Genomic DNA, 22,837 nt, shown 5'->3' on the forward strand with positions numbered 1-22,837 from the left:
ACTGAGCTCAAACTTTTGATCTTCCTGCCTCAGCCTCCCAGAGTGCTAGGATTATAGGCATGTGCCTGGCCATAAACTCATATCTACAGCAAGGTATAAATATTAAGCTGGAAAGGAATAGGATTTCAATCCTATGTTTTCACAGAATGCTGAAACTGTGATACACATTTTTAAATACTTGGGACAGGAAGAGTCTTTCCTTCTCTTAGCCAGCCTATTAATAAGAGGGAGATGTACAGATGACAGCTCCCAGCTAACATTGGTGAATGTAGGTTTAGCCAACAAAGAGTGTGCTGGTTGTGTGGAGTTCCTTGAGGCAAAATTGTGTTTCAAATCTGTTTGAAAAAAAGAATTACATAATACACGGAAGAGATATTATGAAAAGGAAACATATGATTTTCAGTATAATGTCTATATCGGTATCACCAATCTGTGTCTGCTTTTGAAATCATCAGTCTATTATCATATTGCTAATCTTAATATGTATTTCACTACATCTGTTTGTCTTAGGGATGATAGCCAAGACTTAGGAATAATTCACAGGTATAGCAGTTACTGTAGCATGCAAGAACTGTGACTTTAGAAGAATAATGTCAGTGCTTCAGTAGTCTGCACCTGTAAACCTTGCTTTTTGCACAATAGGGAAGCTGTTTTGCTACATATCAGCTCTATGACTTATCCGTTTTCCTTATAAGATCTCCCTGAAATCAATCAGCCACATGTGCCATGCTTTCAAAGAATTTTGTGCAGTGGGAATAAGGTATGATATGTTTGAAAATACAAGTAACACATACTATAGGAGTTGTAGTAATAGTCATATGCATAGTAGTGATTGCAAAACTCATTTATTAGAGTTTTATATAACCTTAAAATAAGCAAAAGAGTTTTTATGAAGCAGTGTAAGTTTTCTCATCAGAATTGTGTCACACATTTTATTACTCAGCTGTTATGAGTGACCAGATGCAGATCTTGGTATTCAACCCCTTCACTTTTCAAAATGTTTCCTCCTATTCATTTGTTATAAATCCTGATCTCCTGTTGGAGGCATTACCTTGTGCTATAGAACTTCTTTTAAACTAGGATGTACATGTTCAGTTATGCAGAGATGGGGTACCCTCAGGGAAGTACACAAAAAACGAAGCATTTCATGTTCTGTGGTAGGAGTAGGGGCAAGGAGGAGCAAAGATCAGAGTTTCTGATTCTCAGTTTTGCTTGAGACTGGGCCAAGCTCAAAACTGCAATGACTGTGATCAGATTTAAGCAAATTAGCCCACTTCTCTAAAGATGTTATATCTAAAATTTACGTGATTTTCAGAGTGTAGCAACATCCTATTGAACATATTTGACAGCCAGAACTTAGTGGTGCTAATATCACCTTAAGCAATCAACTCTCTGTACATGGCTGTAAATATATCATTTTCTTTCACATAGAGTCCTTTTGTTCATCCTGGGGATTGAATTCAGGACCTTAACACTGAGCTGTGTCTCACTAAAGCCACTAAGTTACACAGACTGAGCTCAAACTTTTGATCTTCCTGCCTCAGCCTCCCAGAGTGCTAGGATTATAGGCATGTGCCTGGCCATAAACTCATATCTACAGCAAGGTGTTTTTTTATTGAGATATTGGGTATGACCCCATAATAGGAAAATCATAAGTATTAGACTTCATCCCAAAAGCAAAGATAACTGCGTTAAAGTAAAACTGCCATGCAGGATGAGTAATGTAGATACGTTTTAAAACCTGTCAAATTTTCTTATGTGCATCCACCTTCTTTAAATTTTGATCAGCTGAGTTAAATGTTTTTCATTTATCCTTAACTCTTTGTCATAAAAAGATAAGAGACAATCAGCTAATGAAACAAACTGATATGCTGCTCTGGCTAGGCAGAATTGGAACTTACTACTGTTACAGTTGAAGGTATATTGATAGGTTTTTTTTACAATTTGGCATTATTTCATGATATTTTGAGAGAGAATAGAGACTAAAAATTTTTGAAATGACTAATACTGGAAAGTATTTGGGTAAAGTTGGGTATAATTTTCAGCTGACTTTTCCCAAGTATAATATATGTCTTCTTAAAAGAAATTGTAATTAAGAGTGTATTAAGTGATGAATTTTAATGACATCAAACCATGAATATTAAAAAAGGTATTGCTTATAGAAACCAGAAAGAGAGAGTGTGAATTATATTCTGTAACTCAAGTTGGAAGTCAAACTGTCACAGAGAAACCTCTCATTGAATCTCTTGGAAATAGAACGCATGCATATTTACCTTGGTAGCTTTAGGCATTAAGACATGTACAAGGCAAAATCAAAAGTATTTTATCAAGATTGCACCGAGCCATGTGGTTTTCTATTTGAATTTTAGAGTCATTTTTAACAGAAATAGTAACTTGGCTTATAATTTAAGTACATGCATACGTCCACATTTGCTAGGTGAAGGTATTCCATGCCTGGGGGAGGGGACAATTGGTGCATTCAACACGGAACACGTGTAATGATGATCAAGTTGATTGGTTGAGCTCTATAGCCTTTTTAATTCTTTTTCACTCTTCCTATAGTTTAATTCAGCTGGGGGTGGAAGGGTTCTCCCCATCCCCCCCAGTAGGAAGACATGGGTTGATACCATTTTTATTGTTCTGCTGGGGTGGGAAATAAACCATATGCTTTAGCATTCTGAATGTCTATACCAGAGAGAAAATTAAATCAGGCTGCCTTTCCCCCTTTTCCTGGACTTTGGGGTGGATTTATTCTTCTAAATGTTTTAGCAGACTTGGGTTTAGCTTAATGCTTCTGCCCCAGGGCAAAGAGGCAGCTGAGGGGAAGAAATGTCAAGGGCTTCCGAGGAGCATTGGGCTGAGTGAAGTGTGCAGTGGGAAGCTGTATCTGAGTCCCTCCCCTCCCCTGGATAGCAGGCGAAGGCAGTGAGAGTCGGAACCAGCTGATGCCGCTGCTTCTGCTTCCCGTTTCCAGGGTGAAATTTTCACAGCAGCTAATTCTGAAGGGAGGAAAAATCCCTAACCAACAGCGGAGAAGATCCAACCTCCCAATCCAAGCTATGTAACCTTTTAGGCAGGCTTTTTAGAGAAATCCGCATTTTGAAAGCCAGCATTCACGGTCCAAAAGACGGGCCGGGAATCAAAGCTGGTATGAAAATGTAGAAAGCTTCTTTGCACCCCGAGTGTTTGAAGCGATCCGATGAGCATAGGAAGCGGCTGCCAACGCTCTAGCGGTGCTCGCGCCGCCGTCGTTCCTCGCAGAGGGCTGCACAGAGCTGGTCCTGGTTTCAGCACCCCGGGTCCTGGACAGCTCTCTGCACGCTGCACCCCCGCCGGCTTGCTTTTTTCCACTCTCGCTTTGCATTACTGGAGATGAATCTAAATTACGCTCTGTTCAACAACAAGTAGATTTTTTTTTCTGTACGGGAATTACAGTAGACGATTCTCTCAATTAAACTGCATTTTCTTCTTTACGGATTTGGCTGTCAGGCGTATTTATCCCGATCTCCCGCCCCCCACCCCCTTTGCAGGAACGAATCTTTGGGAACGTGGTCCACCCAGGGATGTAAAACTGTGCTTACCGATGCATCCCATACGAAGTGCTTATGTGATCGTCTCTCCACCTTCGCCATTTTGGCTCAGCAACCTAGAGAAATAGTAAGTAACAAAGGGAAAACAGGCTGTAAGGCAAAGGCAGGGACATTGTGGAGAGTGTTTCTCCAGGGAACTGCATTTGAAACGGGGAAATGGAAAAGGTGGCAGGGTGGCAGAATTGGGTTTGTCTCCTCCTTAGCTACAGTAGCTGGGAAAAATGAATTCTAGTTGGCGTGCTGTAACTAAATTCTACTCAATTTTATGTCTTCTAACTTGAATTTTCTGCAGTATAGTTTGGAGGATGTACTCTTATCATATTACTAATAGGCTACAAACTTTCAAATAAAAATAATTGCCAACTTAACCTTTATTTTAAAACTGGAATGCTCTTTTGGGGGAATTTGTGAACATACTGTTAGTAGTAGAATGGAGACCCCAGACACTATAGCCATACACATTGGATATCTGCATTGAATATTTTCAGTACAGGTTTTCTGAGGGTGTCCTTGGATATATATATATATATTCAAATAATGAAGTTTTCATGGAAGCATGGGTGTCTGAAATTGTTCCTTAAAAGTATATTGGTTTTGCAGAGCTAGTTTCTAAAAAAGACAGCTGTATAAAACTGTCAAAAAGAAATATAATATTCTCATGAAATGTATTTTGATAAAATATGATAAAAATAAAAATGTAGTAAAATGATCATTGAGATAAATATGACTTTCTGCCCAAATTTGGGCTAAATAAACATCACTCTTCTTACTTCTTACGATAAACATACCTAATATAATTTAAGATACATATTAAGGTTTTGGAGCACATTTACTGCTAACATGTATTCCTTCAAACTTCTAATATAAAATTAAGAAAAAATAACAGATTTCATTAGTCAGTTTTATATTCACGTCTCAGGAAAGAAGCCTCTTGGATCAGGAAATGCTTGTAATCTTTATATTTTAACAGATATAAGGCTTATCTTTCAAGGTCATGTTTTTAGAAACTGGTACTGTCATTGGAGACTGGTATCACCACATATTTTGTTCATAAAAACCACAGATATACTTTTAAAAGTCTTAAGTTTGACATTTTTCTTCCTTATCTCTAGAGCCCAACCAAGTGAAATTTAATGTGAGAATACTTGACTTAGAACAAAGTTCTCAAAAGTCAGAAAGTTTGAAAAATTCTTTCTATTTGTATACCAGATGTGGGTAACATAATGACTTGTAAAAGGGAATATTGGGGTAATTTTACCAAGAATCATATTATAAAGTGACTGAACTGTAGTTAATTGAAGCAAAGTGAATCCTGCTTCAGATTTCAGCTAAAGAAAATTTAACATGTGAATGTTGACCAAGTTGTAGTTGCAAGTCTGTATTTTAGAAAGCTCTGAGTAGGTAATGTGCCATAGTCAAGCATTTAAAACTCTCAGGACTTTGTTACCTCATACACACACACACACACACACACACACACCACACAGTGTGAGAGAAGAGGGAGCTGGAATTAGTCATCTTAGAAGTTGACACTATGTAAACTGAGTGGGTCCATACATAATTATCTGGTAACTATAACAACTATTTAGACTATTTTTGAATGATAGCTGAGTTTTGCTGAGTCTTAAAGCTGTTCTAGTTCATTTAACACTTTTTCTCTTTCTTGTCTGTTCTGTTTGATTTACAGATCATGGAATCCTCTGGCACACCTTCAGTTACCCTCATAGTAGGCAGTGGCCTTTCTTGCCTGGCCTTGATCACCCTCGCAGTTGTCTATGCAGCATTATGGAGGTATGTGATCAGTTGAGAGGCTTGGAACGCTCAGTTGTTCAAAGTTACACCAGGGACTATGAGAACCATTGTGTATCTCCTGTCTTCTTAATTTGCTGAAAATAGTATTTTTGCAACAGTTTTAATTGCTATGATTAAGCTGTAATCAATGATACATATTTACCTGATTTTTCTTTCTGTAATTGTTTGTGGTGAGAAACACACACACACACACACACACACACACACACACACTCTTCTTCCCTTTAGCTTCTAAGAAGTTCCTTGCCTCTATGCGAGGTCTTCTTTACCTCAACTTCAGTGAATCTGTTGTTTCTATTTATCCCAGTTGCTGTTGAACCTGAGAGTTCAACTGGCACAGTTAAATTAATTTCTCTTGCATAGAAATATGATTTTACTTTCATGAGTTTTACATGTTTTCAACGTGTCCCAGACAATGAATAAAGCTTTCACTAATAATGGCCCACTGACAGAAGACCACAAAGCTGTCATAAAGGTCTCTTGGTGGAGAATAATAAATCAAATTTTGACAAAATGATTAGAAGAAGTCATAAAAATATAGAAACAAATAGAAATGTTTGAAAAATTTTGTTCTACAATATTTGAAATTGCATGTTTGATATTATATGAAAATTTAATATTTCTCCAATTAATTTCTCTAGTGTTTCTTATTATACTAGAAAGACCTGAAAGACTTTTTTTTGTGTTCACTCACATATTGGCCATGAATATATGTCTGGCCCAACTCTCCTGTATTTTATAGTTTTAATTGTTACATTGTTTTATATTCATTTTGATTGTTAGAAATGGTCTAAAATACAGGTAGATAAGTCTTTATCTTTCTTGAATATTTACAATGCTAAAACTACAAAAGTTGACGTTCTTACTTCACAGAACTGCCAGTCTTTATTTTTTCCTTAAGGTATTTAAAAGCTCAACTGAAAAATAAAAGTTAATTACAATTTAATGAGTGAAGGCCATTTCATTTAACATCTTTTTAAGAAATTATTGTCTTCCATCTCTTTTAAGGACAAGAATTAACTTTCAAGAATTTTTGTGCTTCCCACAAAAATAAAATATACACCCATTTTGGCCCAGTATCACAAGTCCCACACCCATATGAAGGAGTTATCCAGTAGTGAAAAACACAAAATACTGTGACAATCTGGTAAAACATGGTCAGTTCTGCCAAATGAAATCAGAGCTTAGTTTCACTGTGGAATTTCAGAGAACAGAATCCTGGGTCCACAGCTATCAAAGAGACATTGTCTTTAAGAGCAAGATAAAAAAACAAATGGAGAGGACACCTGTTTTTCCCCAAATTGTCTGAGTGTCACTTCTTTCAGCATTTCAGGGACAGGATACTCGATAATCACAGTAGCATCATAACTCATACCTACCAAACATTTAGAACTAAATTCTGTTTCTCAGCACTTAATGTTTGATGCATCAGTTCCACTTTCCCTTTACCCCTCAAGGCATATGGCTAACACTAGTATAAGCACTGTCGGTGAAAGTATATTTAAAATAAATTACAGAAATATTAGATTATTGAGTCCACAGTAAAACTTTCCTTAACTCAGAAGATATAGCAAAATCACCAAGTACAAGTTTTCTAAGATTAACTAAAACACCTCCAAGTGTTTATGTAATGTGTCTATGACAACTTTGAGAATTATAAAAGAGAGTATGCAGAAACAACACAAATTTGAATTCCTAAGAGTTCAGTGTTCATTAGTGCTAGAACTCAATAAGTATGGTTTAAAAGAAGTACAAAGACTCATCAATTACTAAGTCTACCTTGTAGCACAATGAATTAAAAGTTTTACGAACACAAATTTACCTTATAACATTACTCTATGGTACTAAGGATGGTAGGATCCTTCCTCTTTTTTTCTTTTTTTTTTTTTTTGGTTTTTTTTTGGTTTTTCTCCGGTACCAGGAACCGAACTCACGACCTTGCGCTTGCCAGGCAGGCGCTTTTGCCGCTGAGCTAAATCCCCAGCTCCTCCTCTTTTTTTCTTAATTAAAATGTTTAGACATTTTGACTTTCTAATGATTTGTTTATACCTCATGTGATATTTTGAAGTTTTTGAGTATTCCGTCGGAAATATTCCCTCCAAGGATAATACAGGTGTAAGAGTATAGTTCAGTGGTAGAGCATTTGCTTCAATGTGTAAAGGCCCTGAGTTCAATCCCCAGAACTACAAGGAAAAAAAATGAAGAAAAATTAATATACTGAGTTGTGCTCTTTCCATCTATAGATATGATTCTTTAAAGAGCAGTTGAGCAAGTCTTTTTAATTGGTGATTGACATGAACTTTCCAGAAATTTAGTTTAAAACATTAAATGCACTGTAAAGTAGTGAAAGTTGAGATATTTCATCACAATTTTTAAGGCAACAGCATGACTCAATTTGTAAGGAAACATCTAGGCTCTGGAGTGGTCAGCTCTGGATTTTTTTTATTACCCTAATTTTTTATTTCTAAAACCAAGAGTATCATTTGAAACTATTTTCATAATTTAATGTGTTCCTGTACTGTCATGGAAGTCATTAATATCATATAATGGGTTAATTTTATAAACCCCTTAAACTTTTTATTACATTCCCCTTGCACAAGAAAGGAACAACTTGATATTTGATAATGTCTTCAGCATCCCAGTGCTTTATTGTAGTTTTAGCTACTTGTACAGAGACAACCTTTAGCAACAATTGAAGCCATTTTGTGCTGAGAATTGACCTAGGTTAGTCCCATGCAGTTTTGTTCTGTGAAGACAGGAAAGTTATATTATAAAACCTTCTTTTGGTATTTTGGTGTGACTTTTATTGTTTTGCTTTCATTTCTGAAATACGTAATGGAATGTGGAGTTTATGCCTAAATATTTTTCAAAGACAGGGTGTGGGAGAGAAAGAGCTTTGATAGATTTTATCTTCCTAAGAGTGCCTCCAGATCTTGGACACCCTTGCCCAGCACTGCAGAGGAAAGCCCACGCCTGCTGTGGAATGTAATTCCCTGTTATAATACAAATTGAACAGGTTGAACCACACAGCAAGTACAAGGTGGTCTTTTAGTTACTGTCAGTGATTTACCACAGGGTACAATAAAACAAAATAGCTGTTACCTTTTCAGGGTAAACAGCTGGTAGAACATTTGATTCTGAGCAATTTTGGCTGTGGCATATATTGTTGGTGCACTTAGCAATCACATACCCCAAGTAATGTTCTAGCCTAATGGTAAATTACCATTTGTGAAATGGATTTGTTTGCAGTGGTAAAGAATTTCTTTCTTTCTTTTTTTTTCTTTCTTTTCTGTCTTGGACAAAGGGGATAGTTATTTGGATGTATAATTAACAGCCTATGTGAAAATGTAGAGTGGTTGAAGGTGTTCATAGTTTCATGAGAATAGTGGTATCTTGCTAGACGAGTGACACTTCAGAATATTTAGGGGAGACGCATTGGTTGATACATATTATATCCATTGGTTGATCCATTGGTTGATAGATGTATGCTTATGCTAAGCATAGTGTACATTAACATACACATATATAAAGGTAATTTTACTAATTTATGTATTTCCAAGAAATTTTCTATTTCTAGTACAGTGTGTGTCTCATGATCACAGATGTGCAATGCCATATTCTTTACACTAATGTCTGAGGAAAACAATAAATGTAAAATACCCCTGCATATGCCATGCACTATAAAAGTCGGTCTCTAAGAAAAATATTTGCAGAAATACAGTATTTATGTGTTTACTTCTTTCAAGGTTGTCTCTTAGTACTTTTTCCAAATGAATTCCACCAATAGCACAATGTAGAATTTTTCATCTTTTTGTTGAACTTTGAAGTTGGACAGTCTTTCTTTCTCTGGCTAGGTACATACGCTCTGAGAGGTCCATAATACTAATTAACTTCTGCCTGTCTATCATCTCATCCAACATCCTCATACTGGTTGGACAGACTCAGACGCACAACAAGGTATGACTGGTAATTTTTTTCTGACTCTCTTTGCATGTTTATGTTTTGGCATGTACTTGGTTATTGATGGTCTAAACATTTATTCTGAATAGCTTCTTATACATTTTTAAATTATTCTATTGGTTTCTGAATAAAAGTATTTCCTTTGAGAAGTAATCTTTCCTTGGCTTAGTTTTCTGTACTTTAGAGGTTTTACAATAGGAAACGTATATGTTGTTAAATGTTATATCAAAGCTTTATGGGTTAAAAGGCTTGAGACTTCATAAGCGCAGATTTTGATGATACCAGTTTTAACAGGATCCAACTGTAGTCAGATACAGGTCTTGTGTTTTGGTCTATTTTAAAATACTGATTCCTAAAAGGCAGCTATAAATGGCTTACAAGTAGTGCGTTGGTTTGAAAATACACCCTCCCAAAATATTTATAGGCAGTATTCAGAGAGAGAGTATTAGGTAGAACTAGGCTTCCTAGGTGTTATATCTTTCATACTTTTTACTTAACCAAAAAGTATTTTGGTCAACCATTGTTAGTGTTAACCACCACATAGTCACTTTTTAGCAGACTGTAATAGCAATATGAACTATTTACTGCAGTATGTAGTATTGACTGCTTTATATGAGTTGAATGGTTGTTTTTCCAGAAATAACTATATTTACTGATCTATTCTGAAATAGAAACCCATAATAACAATGTTAACTAACATACTCCAGCTTCAAAGGATGTATGTCAAACTCTGAAAATGTATTTATCGTGGTTTTTAGGACTGTTCTTTTTCAACTTTAAATTTTCTAGCTAAAGCCAATGATTGAATATTTCCCCCATAACCTCTTTAAAAAATGCACCTTTCAGTAGGTTCTTTGATATATTAGGTATCCACAAGACATGTATCAAGATCAAGGACAATCAGTAGTCTGTTTTGCAAACCTACATTCCTAAGACTGGTGAATCTCACCCAAAAAAGTCTTGATTCTGAATCAGATGGGGCCTAGGATACTACCTAGGTGATTCTGATTAAGGCTTCTTCTTGGACCACACTGCTGTAGGCTGCAGAAGGGCCAAAGAGCAAAGACAGTGATGCTTAAACTAAGGACAAAACAAAATCAGTACAAGAAAGGTAAAAGTGAAAAGTGCTTTCGTGTGTTTGAGTGTCTTTTTTCCCCATTTCTTTCTGTGTCTCTTAGAGAAAGAGATGAAAGAGATTACATCCTATTAAAATATAGTTCACGCCCCTGGCATGGCCATTTAACATAAATTTTCAAAAACAATAGATGGCAAAAGGGAAGGTAGATGGAGAAAAAGGACCAAAGAATAGTGGGGCGATAGCCACTGTACCTGGAGTAGGGGCAGAAAGAGGCATAATAAAGGTCAGAAAATGAAGAAATGCGGACAAACATGAAAATAAATAGGAAAATAAAGAAGTGAGAGGAACTATGTAGAGATAAAGGAGAGGACCCTATAAGTCCTGAGAAATTACAGTTACTCATGTCATCCTTCCACTTGTGGTTTTCTGCTTTTCGTTTTCATTGAGCCAGGCTCCAGTTCTTAAAAATGCTCTTTTTACTGGGTTATTACTGAGTTCTTTAACTCATTGCCCTTGAATGACTGCTCAGAGAAAGAGATCTTCCTTCTGAAGCTGGAGTTATCTAGTGAGTCCATAGATCAGAAAAAAAAAATTGAACTGCTGGCACCTTAGCCCATACTTTTTTTCCTATGAAATCTTCTCTCTTCCCCTTTTTATCACTTTTTCCACTCCAAACATTTTCAAGTTATGCCTCTCAGTAGACTATAAAAACTCGCACACTCTTCAGTAGGAAATACGCTTTGAAAACTGTTTCCTTCTGTGTGGCAAAGTTCTTACAAATTCTGAGCCAAGTAGTAGACTAGAATTTCCCACAAAGTCTACTACAAATTATTGTGAGTGTGGTCTAAGTACAGCTGTCCAATAGAAATACAATGAATGCAAGACAGAAGTGTGAACCACATACTTGATTTAATTAAAGTAGCTATCTTTAGAAATCAAAAGAAGAGGATGACATTAATTGAAATATATTGTATTTAACTCAGTACAAGTACAGTATTACCACTTAAATATAAAATTCATGTAAAATTATTACTGCAGTATTCTTGAGAATCTGCTGCATATTTTATCCTCACAGAGCACCTCCACTGGAAGCTGAATTTCAGGTGCTCAGAGGCTACCTGGAGTTAGTGACAGCCATGTCACTTAGCTCCAGATGGGGGCAATATTCAGAAATCAAATTGTCTCAGTCACAGCCTGCCTGCCCATTTGGGCCTTTGCTGGTTTTCAATATCCTTACTTTTTCATAAAAATGTCTTTTTGATAGTATCTTCAAATATTATGAATATCAAAAGCAAGATAAGACAAGCCTAGCTCTACTTTTCACTTTGGATTGTGAGGAGCAACCGTTATGTAGTTGTTAAAAAGGCAAAATTGGTGTGATTTGGTTTCTCCCTAGGTCTCTAACTACAGGATAGATTCCATGTGGCTTTAGAACAATAGTGGGTCTGTTCCAGATGGACTGTGATAAATGTTGCTGTTAATTATTCATGTTTGTGGGGAGGAGTCGGTGGTCAGTGATGGTGATTCGGTGGTTTTCTTTTATCCTATATTAATTTTGCTTTAATGTTTCTGAATAGATGTTACAAGTTAGGACAGTTCATATTAGAGTAGCCTAAGAAGTAAAAATAGAAACAGCGGATTTTTTTTTCTAAGTCATTCTCAAAAGCACCAAGTTTTCCACTGGGATAATTGTATATGGTATTGTGTTTTATGCTTTAAATTGAATTAAACTGGTCCTGTTTGATTTTATACATGATAGTTTGGTTTATTTAAAACTGTACCTGTTTTACTTTAGTTGGGATTTAAAATTTTTTTCCAAAATTAAATGCCTATCATTTACACAAGTTTGTAACCTATTATAGATTCTAAGAATGTATTTTTTAAAAAGATAAAAATATAGATTGATTGGAGCAATATTTTATTTAGGTTGTACATAAGACTCCTTCAGTGCCTTGGACATTTTGTAATTAATCTGATTCTTATCTTTGACTCCCCTGATAAATGTTGATTGATGCTTTAGTATTCCCTACTTGGAAAATGTAAGTCCTTGAGAAAAATTCTTCAACAAATTGCTTAGTACTGTCTCTGAGAGTTGTCATGGCTAGTTTGTAGAAAAACTGGTATTTGATGGTGACATCCAGAATAATTTTTTATTTTATTTTGTTTTGTTTTGTTTTGTTTTGTTTCCAGTACCAGGAATCAATCTCACAACTTTGCGCTTGCCAGGCAGGCGCTGTGCCGCTGAGCTAAATCCCTAGCCCCCCAGAATAGTTTTTGAAGTGTCATATTAGTCTTTGTCTGAATTACTTGTTGCAGTATAATTGATCTGATCGTCTCTTTACTGAGATGATCATCAGTACTACTGAGTACTGTTATCTCTGCTTCCTTTTGAATTGAGATAAACAGGCCCAAGTAATTCATTGTTTAAAATATCCACATATTCAAATCTGTGAACTATAGATTCAGTTGCTGCCAGCAGAGTAAAGAATCCAATGCAATTTGTACATCTCTTGTTAAAATGCTGCTATAAAATTACTTATAATTCACTTCACTATAGTTTGAGCTCTCTCACAAAGTAATGTTGTCTTTTCTTTTCTTTATGTATTTAGAAGTTTAACCAGGATGTTCACATACCACTGAAATTTATTTGTAAGTGTTTTTCTCCACACCTGAGAGTACTGAATTTTTTCTGTTGAGTAGTGTATACTATGTGTGGTAATAACATTTCATAGAAAGCAAGAATTATTTCCAAAACAGGTTGTTGAATTGGTAGTTAAATTCTCAAAGTAGTTTTTCAGACACAGAAATATGTTTCTGTTTCTTTTCAAAGGATTTTCAGGTGATTTATCACATTAAAGCTCTCAGAGTACACATTTTAACTGATGGAGGCTGAATTTGACAGATTCTTTTTGTTGCTGTTTGGTTAGCTAATGCCGGAAGCCCCAGACTTGTAAGTGCTGAGCTAGCTACTCTCTCTAACTTCATCATCAAGGTATAATGAATGCAAATCGAAGTGAAAATTTTATTACATATCCAGATACTTATTAGATGAATAGTCATTAGCAAATCAGAAAGAAAACCTGTTGTGGAAACTCAAGGAAAGCCTCAGTCTCTGTGAGCATGGGTACTTTGACATAACCTGCACATGACATTCCCTAGCAGTGGACATGATAACACTCTAGAAGTAGGGTTCCGTGACCCTGAGTCAGCAGTTGTCAGTCAGAGTTCCTTCTCTTCCAATGCCCAGACACAGAAGGATGACGGGTCAATCTGTGGATCCTGTCCCGTGTTCAATAGCATGAGCTAAACTCTATACACCACATACTTTTATTTTCACCAAAGAGAACACATGAATACATCAATCAAAATGGTTAACTGGACATGATGCACCAGTAAAGACCAATTTTTTACACTCAGTTTGATAAGTGTTGATTATATATAGATGCACCGAGATCTGAGGGACTTGCTATGGGTACCTCCGATATACGGGACTTAGAAAAATAATGTCAGCGAACTACCGTGGTCTGTACATGCCTAAATTGCTTTTTCAGCTAAAGGTTAAACTACTTAGCAACAATATGCAGTATCATATTAAAACACCAAAGTATTATAAATTGAACTAGACATCTAACAAGCACAGGAAATTAAACTTTTGAGAAATAGTTGAATGCAAGAGCACAAAATTAAATACCAACTTCAGTCTTAAAAGATCTAAAGGTCAAGCAAAAGCTCTCACTGACAGACACAGGGAAGCTTCTAAATTACTTGAGATTAGCAGGCATTCCCTTTATAATACATAGAAAAAAATTTATCCTTTTATATAGCATCAAGCGACATGAGATATGTATTTTATTTCAATCTTGTATGAGATACAGAAATTCTCCATCTTGGAGCACTTTTTTAAAATGACATACTCCACAAAATTATCATATTTCATCTTGCGCTTATTTACTCATAATGAAGATGTTATCTTTTTGTTCTATAGTTTATAAAGTGACAATTAGTGCAGACGGGCCAAATGAGAGGGCTCTGCTCATTCTAAGAGGAGATGCTTTCATTTTGTTTAAATTGTCTTTTATAAAATCTCAAACTTGTACACTCTAATTGGGTCAGTAACTCACTATTTCACATGATTCTCTTATGACTTTCTTTTGCATAGACCTGGCTTCCTCACCCGTTAACTTATAGTAAAGTCTGGTTTTTGACTGCTTGTGTTTTCAGCTTCTGAGAAGGAATATTGAACAAGACTTTCCCAGTTGAGTGTTCTGTCCCCTTTTCTGTCCTCCAGAGCTGATGTTCCTGGCCCCTTGCAGTCAGTGTTGTCCATATTTCCTGGACTAGAGCAGTCTCTGGGAGAATGGTTAAGAGCACTGTAAGCTGTGTAGACCTAACTATCCTAAATATGCCAGTGCTCTTAAATGTGTGAGCTGGAGCATGATATACCATGACTCCAGACCTTAGCTTCTCGTAAAGGTTACATGAGACAGTATCTATGGAGTACTTAGCCTAGACCCTAGTACTTCATAAGCAACCCTTAAATATTAGCTGTGATTATGCCAATGATTACAGTAACTCTCAGGTGTATATCTGGTTCTGCCCTCTTCTGAGCTTCATATTTTCCCTTGTCCAATTTTATACTCACACTATATTCATTACTTGTGTCCCCACCTTGCCCCAACATTTTGTAAAAATTGAAAACATTTTCTGTAGTTCTAGTGTATGTAATTGGGTTGATGACTACAGCAAAGGTGATTTCTCCTTCTAATATGCCTACTAAATCACTTATCTGTGCCTGTTGAATCCACAAATATTTCTCAAACTTAGCTTCTTGCTCTATCTGGTACTGATAATGTTTATAACTCCCACTTCCATCATCACCAAACCTACTCTCTATCCTGTAGCCCAAGTGATAGAACTAAAATTCAGATCTTACCACTGCATTTCCCTGAGGGCACATTCATTATAGTGTCATCTCCTACAGAAGTGATTTCCACAGTGCACTCAGACCCAAAGAGAGGGACTTTTTTAATCTGTGGAGATTTTTATTCACGTCTTTTCTTGCAGTAACATACTGGAACTCGATAATGAATTTTACCTGAGAGAGAGTTCTACAGCTTATAAAGCTTGAGAAAACACAGATCTTAAACATGACCACTCTGACCTCTCCATCCTCATCCTATTTTACTGACTTTTTATTTTATTACACCTGCAGCACCAAACTGCTTACAGTTCATCAAAACCAATCGATGGCTCTTGTTCCATGCTCTACTTTATCCTGGAGCATCATTCCCCCAGGACCACACTGTCTGACTCACCCCAAGTCTTCATCTTGTTTGTGTGCAGTCTCTGACCCTCTTCAGTTCTTCCTCCCCCTCGGAAATCCTCCTCTCTCTTCCCTGCTTACACTTGCTCCAGGACCCAGAATTTCCATTGTATGTCGACTAATATTATATTACCTATTCTCACCAAGACTGTCCACTTTTTAGATCAGTGCTAGGATATGTTCTTTGTCCAGTTCGTTGCCAGGTACAGTAAGCATATAATAAATATGCAATGAATAAATAAGTAAGTGAATTTATTTCAGTCCAGTATTTGGAACTATGAAGCCAAAAGCTATACGTAGCTTTACAAGGAAATAAAGTCTCCTACTGGAGACAGGATCTCAGATAAGATGGTGATAAAGACTGTTTCCCTGGAGCCTGTTTGCAGCAGGGAATGATTGATGACATGCTATAAGAGTTATCTGGTTCCTGGATTTTAGTTAAAAAGCTCCCCAAACCAAACAAATGCATATCTTTGTACTTGATAAGTCATGTAAAATAATGTCCATAACCTTTTAAAGAAATGTGCTTATTAATAATTCTCCTACAAGGCGTATCTTGCTGATGCTATCCCACATGTGTGTTTATTATTTCTCCAGAATATGTGCAATCCTAATGGCTGAAGGGAAAGCCTCTGACTTAGATTTATTAAAATCTAATATGTTGACTAGCTGTGATGTTTGTAAAAGGATTTGAATGTAATGAGCTTATGCGTGATTCATTTGAGTCCATTCTGAGGTATCTTACTAACTCTGCTGGGATGATTCTGGGTTCCCCAACACCTTGGTTAAACCAAGGAACACTGTGCTTGGTTACTTTAGCATTTCAGTGTCCCAGGCTCCCAGAACTGAAAGATTATTTTGTCCTATTGGTGTGACACTAACAAAGTGGAAGGCAGTGGGGTGGAAGAGACCATTGTGTCTAGTCTGGTTGTAACCTTGTAATCTCTTGGTTATACATTTAGTTTTGCGTGGCAGGAGCTAGAGGCCACATTAGTGGAGTCAGCTCTAAAGTAGTACAAAAGAGCAATGGGAAGGATGGGTTCAAGGCAAGCAAAGGAGGTGAAAGGGGAATTATTTGACAGTGAGGAGTTCCTGATGTGGATGAGATGTCAGGAGCCTAATCATCTTGAGGGTCAAGGAAGCCCATTAGGACATTCAAGGAGTGTTCTCAGTTCCAACTTCAAAGCTAGGTGATATCCCAGAGTGAGCATTCATCCAGTGGGGAGGATAGCACAAGTCTCAGCGCAGTGGGCAGGCGATGGCATTGGAGAATACTGGGCCTACTCATATTGCCATCTGTCATTTATCCTTGGGAAATTGTACAAAAGTGTCCTTTGGGCAATGTAAAGCACTCCTTGGCCAAACCCAGTCTCTATCCCTTTTTCTCTCTGGCTTCACAACTGGCCTTGAGGACTTCCACAGTGGTTTACCATAAAGTTCCTACCATTTTGGCCTGCACCTTTCCCTTCTGCTTGTAAGCCATCTTCTATACTGCTGTGAGAAAGATCTTAACTTCAAAGAGAAAACAAATACCTGGTGCTTTTCATTCCCTTGCTAAAAAATGTATAACAGATCTATAAGGCCCAGCTGAACTCCACATTCTCAGTATCACCCACACTCAGGGCTTCCTCTGGGATGTAAATTGACTCCATGGGGAATAAAAAAGGTGCTCCTTCTGGGTAGATGAGTTATATAAATAAGCTCTCTCCAGGCTGACACAGCCTCTGGCAGGATTTCTGATTTAGCAATAAGGGCTGGATTGCAGCTCCCCTTTCTGCCCTGTGCACAGGGCCCTGTCTCTGCTCTCCAGGGCATCCTGTGTCCACAGGGCTGCCTGTGCCTCTGCGAGTCTGCACTTGCTTTGAACTCTGCCTAAAAACTGTCTCCCACATGTTAGGAGGTGATTTATGCAAGTCATCTTACTGAAGCTCTTCGAACACACCTCTCTGCTGCCATAGCACATAGTATGCAGTGTAGCTGTACTTTTAGCATCAGCCACATCCTTTTATAACTTCACTTATCAACTTTGACCGCTATGGTGCTCAAGGGTGCTCTTTTTCTCTTCCTAGAGTATAAAATACTAGTATTTTTTATACATGTTTTATGCATGCTTGCACATGAATGAATGAAGTTATGCTCCCACTATTAAATGACGATAAAATAGCAGAAGTATATCCATATCTATACAGAGGCCCCTACTAAGAAGAATTATGACCCAGGTCCTCTTTGGTTGTTACTGTTGTAATTATGATAAGACATGAGAGCTGGGGAAGCACTTGCTGACTGTTTGTAAGACCCTACTTTGATGAGAAATAGTAGATTAAATCAGATTTTCTCTTCATGTGGGTTACCTGAAAGAGAATTTGAGAAGTTGAGTGGCTCTAAGAGTCTAACAGAAAGGTTGGTGATTACAATTTTCTCCCCTGGAATCAAACCAGAAGTGAAATTACAAGCTTCATTTCTGTGTACAATTTTCCTCCTTTTGTTTCTAAATACCTTATGTGAGCTGTTCATAAATTTAGCTAATGTCAACAAGGCAGCCTTGTTGTAGTACAGCTGATAATGTTTATGAGAGTTCTTAATACATTGTAAAGTATGAAAGATCTAAACAAACCACAGAAAATGAATTTTAATACAAAGATATTCTCACAAAAAAAAAAAAGGGAAATCCCTGGAGATAAGATTACGATGGAGTTTTCAGTGGCCCTTTGTTATAATTTGGAAACTACACCTCCCAGGGTCAAATCATAAAGAAGCTTTTGGCTAAGGCAAAATCTATCTCAATAATGACTGCAATGGTCTGGAAAGCAGAGAGCCCCTTTCATAGTTACTCCAGAATCTATTTGAGAGGTTCACAAGCTCTTAGGGTAAAGGGCAATATAATAACTAGTCTATACTTTGCAGGTCATACAATCTCTGTTGAATCTAGTCAACTCCACTGTTGTAGATCTAAAGTGGACGCAGACATGAAAGAGTGGGTAGCTAGATTTGGCCTGGGACAACATTTACCAACCTTAGGCAATTCTGAGTTTTTGAGAAGTATTAGCATACATACAAACCAAAGAACTACGGTGTAAATTGAGGCCAGCCTTTTTTTAGGTTGATGCTTTTATGTAAAAATGACCTCCAGTTTTGAAATGTGTACTCAACATGTAGCCTACAGAGGTAGAACAGGGGACCTTTGGCAGTGTGTGAAAAAGCTTCTGCAGAGATAAAAAGGAATACAAAGCACTTTGAATTCCTTCTTTGGAGCAAGAACTAAACACAGAATTTTTTTACTTACGGTGTCTGTTGGTTGCCAATACATGAAAATATAAAGTAAAATATGAGTGAAGTCACAACCAAGGTGGGCATTGTATAAATTGAAGAGGCTGAAAGTACCTAACAAATACCCAATACATGAGACAACCAAGCCAGCTGACTTTGTAGAAGAAAACTTTCTTCTAAAGTGCAGTGATCAGTGTTAAGACCTTTCTTAGAGAAAGTCTCTCATCTTGATAATTTGGGCACAAAAGTAACATGTGAAACAGAAAATCCAGAGGGCAGAGTCCAGCTCATTCCCCACTGACTTCACTTACACACAGTCCTCTTTTTACCCTTCATCCTTCCTATAACCTAAATGTTGTATAATGTTATGTATATTAGATCATAAGCCTTGCTGTAGTAAACCTTAGAACTCAAGACCAGACTGTAATGCCTATAATCATACAAAATAAGCACAACTGAAGATTAAAGCTCGCTTTCCCCCTCTTTTGTAATGGCTACTCAGTGTATTTTAAATCGCGAGCCTTGAAGAAAGAAGTAAGCACACGACTGAGTTGAGTCTAGGCCTTAACTATAAAATTTAAAACGTATGCAATTCAGAATAATGAATGATAATATTTATAGTTATTCTAGTCTGCTGGTGGATTGAATCAAAGGTTAAAGTGTCAACTGTAATGGGAAGGAGAAATGATTAGCTTTAGCAGGAGAAACCCAAACAGAATGTCGATTCATTAATATTCATGATGAAGGTCTGTATAAAGTATTCTCATGCTAACCATAATACACATCATTTTTATGTATCTCTATAGATGTGGCTCTGGTAGACAACACAACAGTAATACGTACACAATTAAGACTACAGAGGGCTTTCAATGAATCCAGTTGGCGTCTATTTAACCATCTTATAGGCAACTAAATTCTGTTTGGATTTTAAAAGGACTTTTCCTAATGGATAACAATGATGTTTATTGCTTTTACAAAATACAAACTAGTTCTATTTTCTGATTTTTTTTTCATATACTTATTTTTGTTTGCTTTCTTTTACTTTGAAATAAGGCATCTCATCTGCTCTATTGAAAAACCTGAAAAATAAAACTGAAAAGTGAATCCTATGTACCTAAGAAAATTGCCCTTTATTGCATTGAAAATGATCCTCTGTATTTGTTATCTATTGCTACCTTAAAAATCACTGTAAGGCTCTGTAGCTTTACAAAGACAGTATACCTCTGAACCCCTGGGGTTCCAGGCTTCAACACTTGAGGAGTGGGCTCGCCAGGTACTTCTGAAGCTGCCTTGAGCTGTCAAAGCCATGACAATCAAAGGCTTGGCTGGAGCTGGGAGGCCTGAGGTAAAGTGATGCCCGAGTCTGGGTGTGATGGACCCTTCACTTCCTCTAAATGAGGGGCTTTATATGCTGTGACTTTCTAGTCACAAGTCATTTGTCAAGTTACTTGGCCATAGTCCACCATCTAGTGATCATTTAGAGTTGTAAGTCAAAGCATGACACAGGTCTTCTTGAAGCCCTACAATTAGAATAAGTGAAACTTGTGTTAACCTTATTGAAATGCAAAGGCCAGGGATATAGCTCAGCAGCATGGCGCCTGCCTGGCAAGGGCAAGGTCCTAAGTTCAATTCCACGTTCAAAAAAAAAAAAGAAAAGAAAGAAATGCAAAACCCCTTAGACAGCTCCCAAGCTCCAACGACACCTGGCTCCTGCCTCCTTCTCCCACCTCAGCTCCTCACATTCACTAGTTTTCCTTTCTTTCCCCACATCCCATTCACTGCTGGCAGTCCCCTGGGGTGGCCAGCAAGCCTTATCCACGTGACCATACTCCTGGTCTGTGCGTGCTATCCTAGCATAATTAACAAAGCCACTTCCAAAGGCTTTGTGCTTTCCCCAGCTCCGGGGGTCTTTCCCACGCACTCACCCATCTCCACAGCTGGTCACCTTCCACTCTTGGGCCCACCTTGGTAACTCACATGTCTCCTGCAGAGTATAATCCTATCAGGAAAGTTTTCTGTGAAGTCTCAGTCCCCAAAACCGAAGCACAGTAATGTTTTTTCCATTACCCTTTCTAAGAACTCGGGAATGTCTCTTCATAGTCATTCCTTTACTTTGTGCTTGTATTCTTAAGTTCAGAAGGAAAAGGGCACTATCTGCTTGACTTGTGCTGTTATACTTCCTAGCACTGTGTCTGACACAGAACAGGAACTTACTAAATATTTTTACATGAATGAAGGAAATATCTGTCTCTGTTTTTTTTTTTTTTATTTAGAATTGAGATGATACATAAAGATCAAGTAAGATTGCACCTAAGAGTGTGACCCAAAAGCTTTTCTTATTGAGGTATAATTGATGAGTTAAAAATGGTGTATATTTCAGATAGATAACATGGTGTTTGGATATAAGCATAGCTTGTATAATGAGTGCCACAATTAACATATCACCACCTGACATCATTGCCACTTTTTTTTTGCTTTAAGAACATTTAAGATTTACTATTTTAGCAAATTTCTATTATTGCTAACTATAGTAACCATGTTATACATTAGCTTTCCAGAATTATTCAACTTATAATTAAAAGTTGGTACCCTTTTAATGGAGGTAAAAGTCTCATGCAGTGAAATACACAGTGAATAATATGGTAAGTTCCAACCATCATCTACCCATACTAACAAGACCCCCGTCAAGGCATGGAGCATTGTTGTCACCCCAAAAGTTCTCACCAGTCTCCTTTCCAGGAGTTCTCACCCTCCGTAGGTAACCAGCATTCTGATTTCTATCATTGTGTGTTGGTTTTACTCATTTCTGGATGTCGTATAAGTAAAATCTTACAATGAAAACATTTTTATTCTGGCTATTTTTACTCAACATACTGTTTTTGAGATGCAGACATATTATATGTAGTAGTAGTCAATTCTTTTGTATTACTGAGTGTCGTTTCAATGTATGACTGCATCACAATGTATTTATCTACACTCCAAAAGATAAACATTTAAATTTTTGGCTCTTTTGTTATTATGAATCAAAGTGTTCTAAATTCCTTATAAAAGTCTAAACAACTGTTGTTTCTCCAGGATCAATACTTAGAGGTTGGATTGCTATGGATTAAAAGATAGGATGGAATATTTTAAACTTAAAACAAGAAAACAAAGAAACAAACTGCTCAACAGTGATCATATCACCTTATTATCAGCAGTCTGTGACAGTTCCAGTGTCCCATGTCTTTGCCAACCTTTTAATTTATAGTTTCTTAATAGCCAGCAAGACTTAGCACTTTTTCATATGCTTACTGCCCACTTTACATCCTCTGCTGTGAAGAATCCAAGACTTTACTCCCTTTTTTATTTGTATTGACTACGTGTGTGTGTGTGTGTGTGTGTGTGTGTGTGTGTAACAGAGAGATAGAATAGTTTTGTTGTATTTTATGAATGACACTTTTGTTGAGTAGAAGTTTTAAATGTTATAAGGTCTTGTATATAATTTTCATCTTATAGTTTATGTTTCGTGACTTTTCTATGAAAGATACTTGCTATTCCTCCAGGTCATGTAACTATTCTCACGTATTGTCTCCTATAAGCCTTCCCTTCTATTGTTTTTTTAAATTAAGTTTATTGGAACATTTTAGATATACATAATGATCTTATTCAATTTAGGGAATTTGTACCCATACAGAATATATTTTTATTCTTTTTTTTATTCTTTTTCAACTTCCCCTCCTCCCTTCAACCCATCTTCCTATACCTATTTACAAAGCTTTATTTCCATTTTATGTTTTTGTTTTTTTCCATCCACTATTAACACTTATG

The 22,837-nt window shown here is 36.9% G+C and overlaps 1 protein-coding gene across 3 annotated transcripts in view; it reads left to right on the forward strand.

Annotated features, from left to right (window-relative positions):
- Nucleotides 1-22,837, forward strand: part of Adgrb3 (adhesion G protein-coupled receptor B3) — a 705,185-nt gene that overhangs the window by 563,901 nt on the left and 118,447 nt on the right. For all 3 annotated transcript variants that reach the window (XM_005404463.2, XM_005404464.2, XM_005404465.2), the window contains 3 exons: nucleotides 3,531-3,657; nucleotides 5,278-5,381; nucleotides 9,257-9,359. In XM_005404463.2, the coding sequence (XP_005404520.1) occupies nucleotides 3,531-3,657; nucleotides 5,278-5,381; nucleotides 9,257-9,359 (334 nt within the window). The remainder of the gene's footprint in view (nucleotides 1-3,530; nucleotides 3,658-5,277; nucleotides 5,382-9,256; nucleotides 9,360-22,837) is intronic.

The sequence above is a fragment of the Chinchilla lanigera genome, unplaced genomic scaffold, assembly GCF_000276665.1.
Source record: "Chinchilla lanigera isolate Chin_1 unplaced genomic scaffold, ChiLan1.0 scaffold00087, whole genome shotgun sequence".
NCBI lineage: Eukaryota > Metazoa > Chordata > Mammalia > Rodentia > Chinchillidae > Chinchilla > Chinchilla lanigera.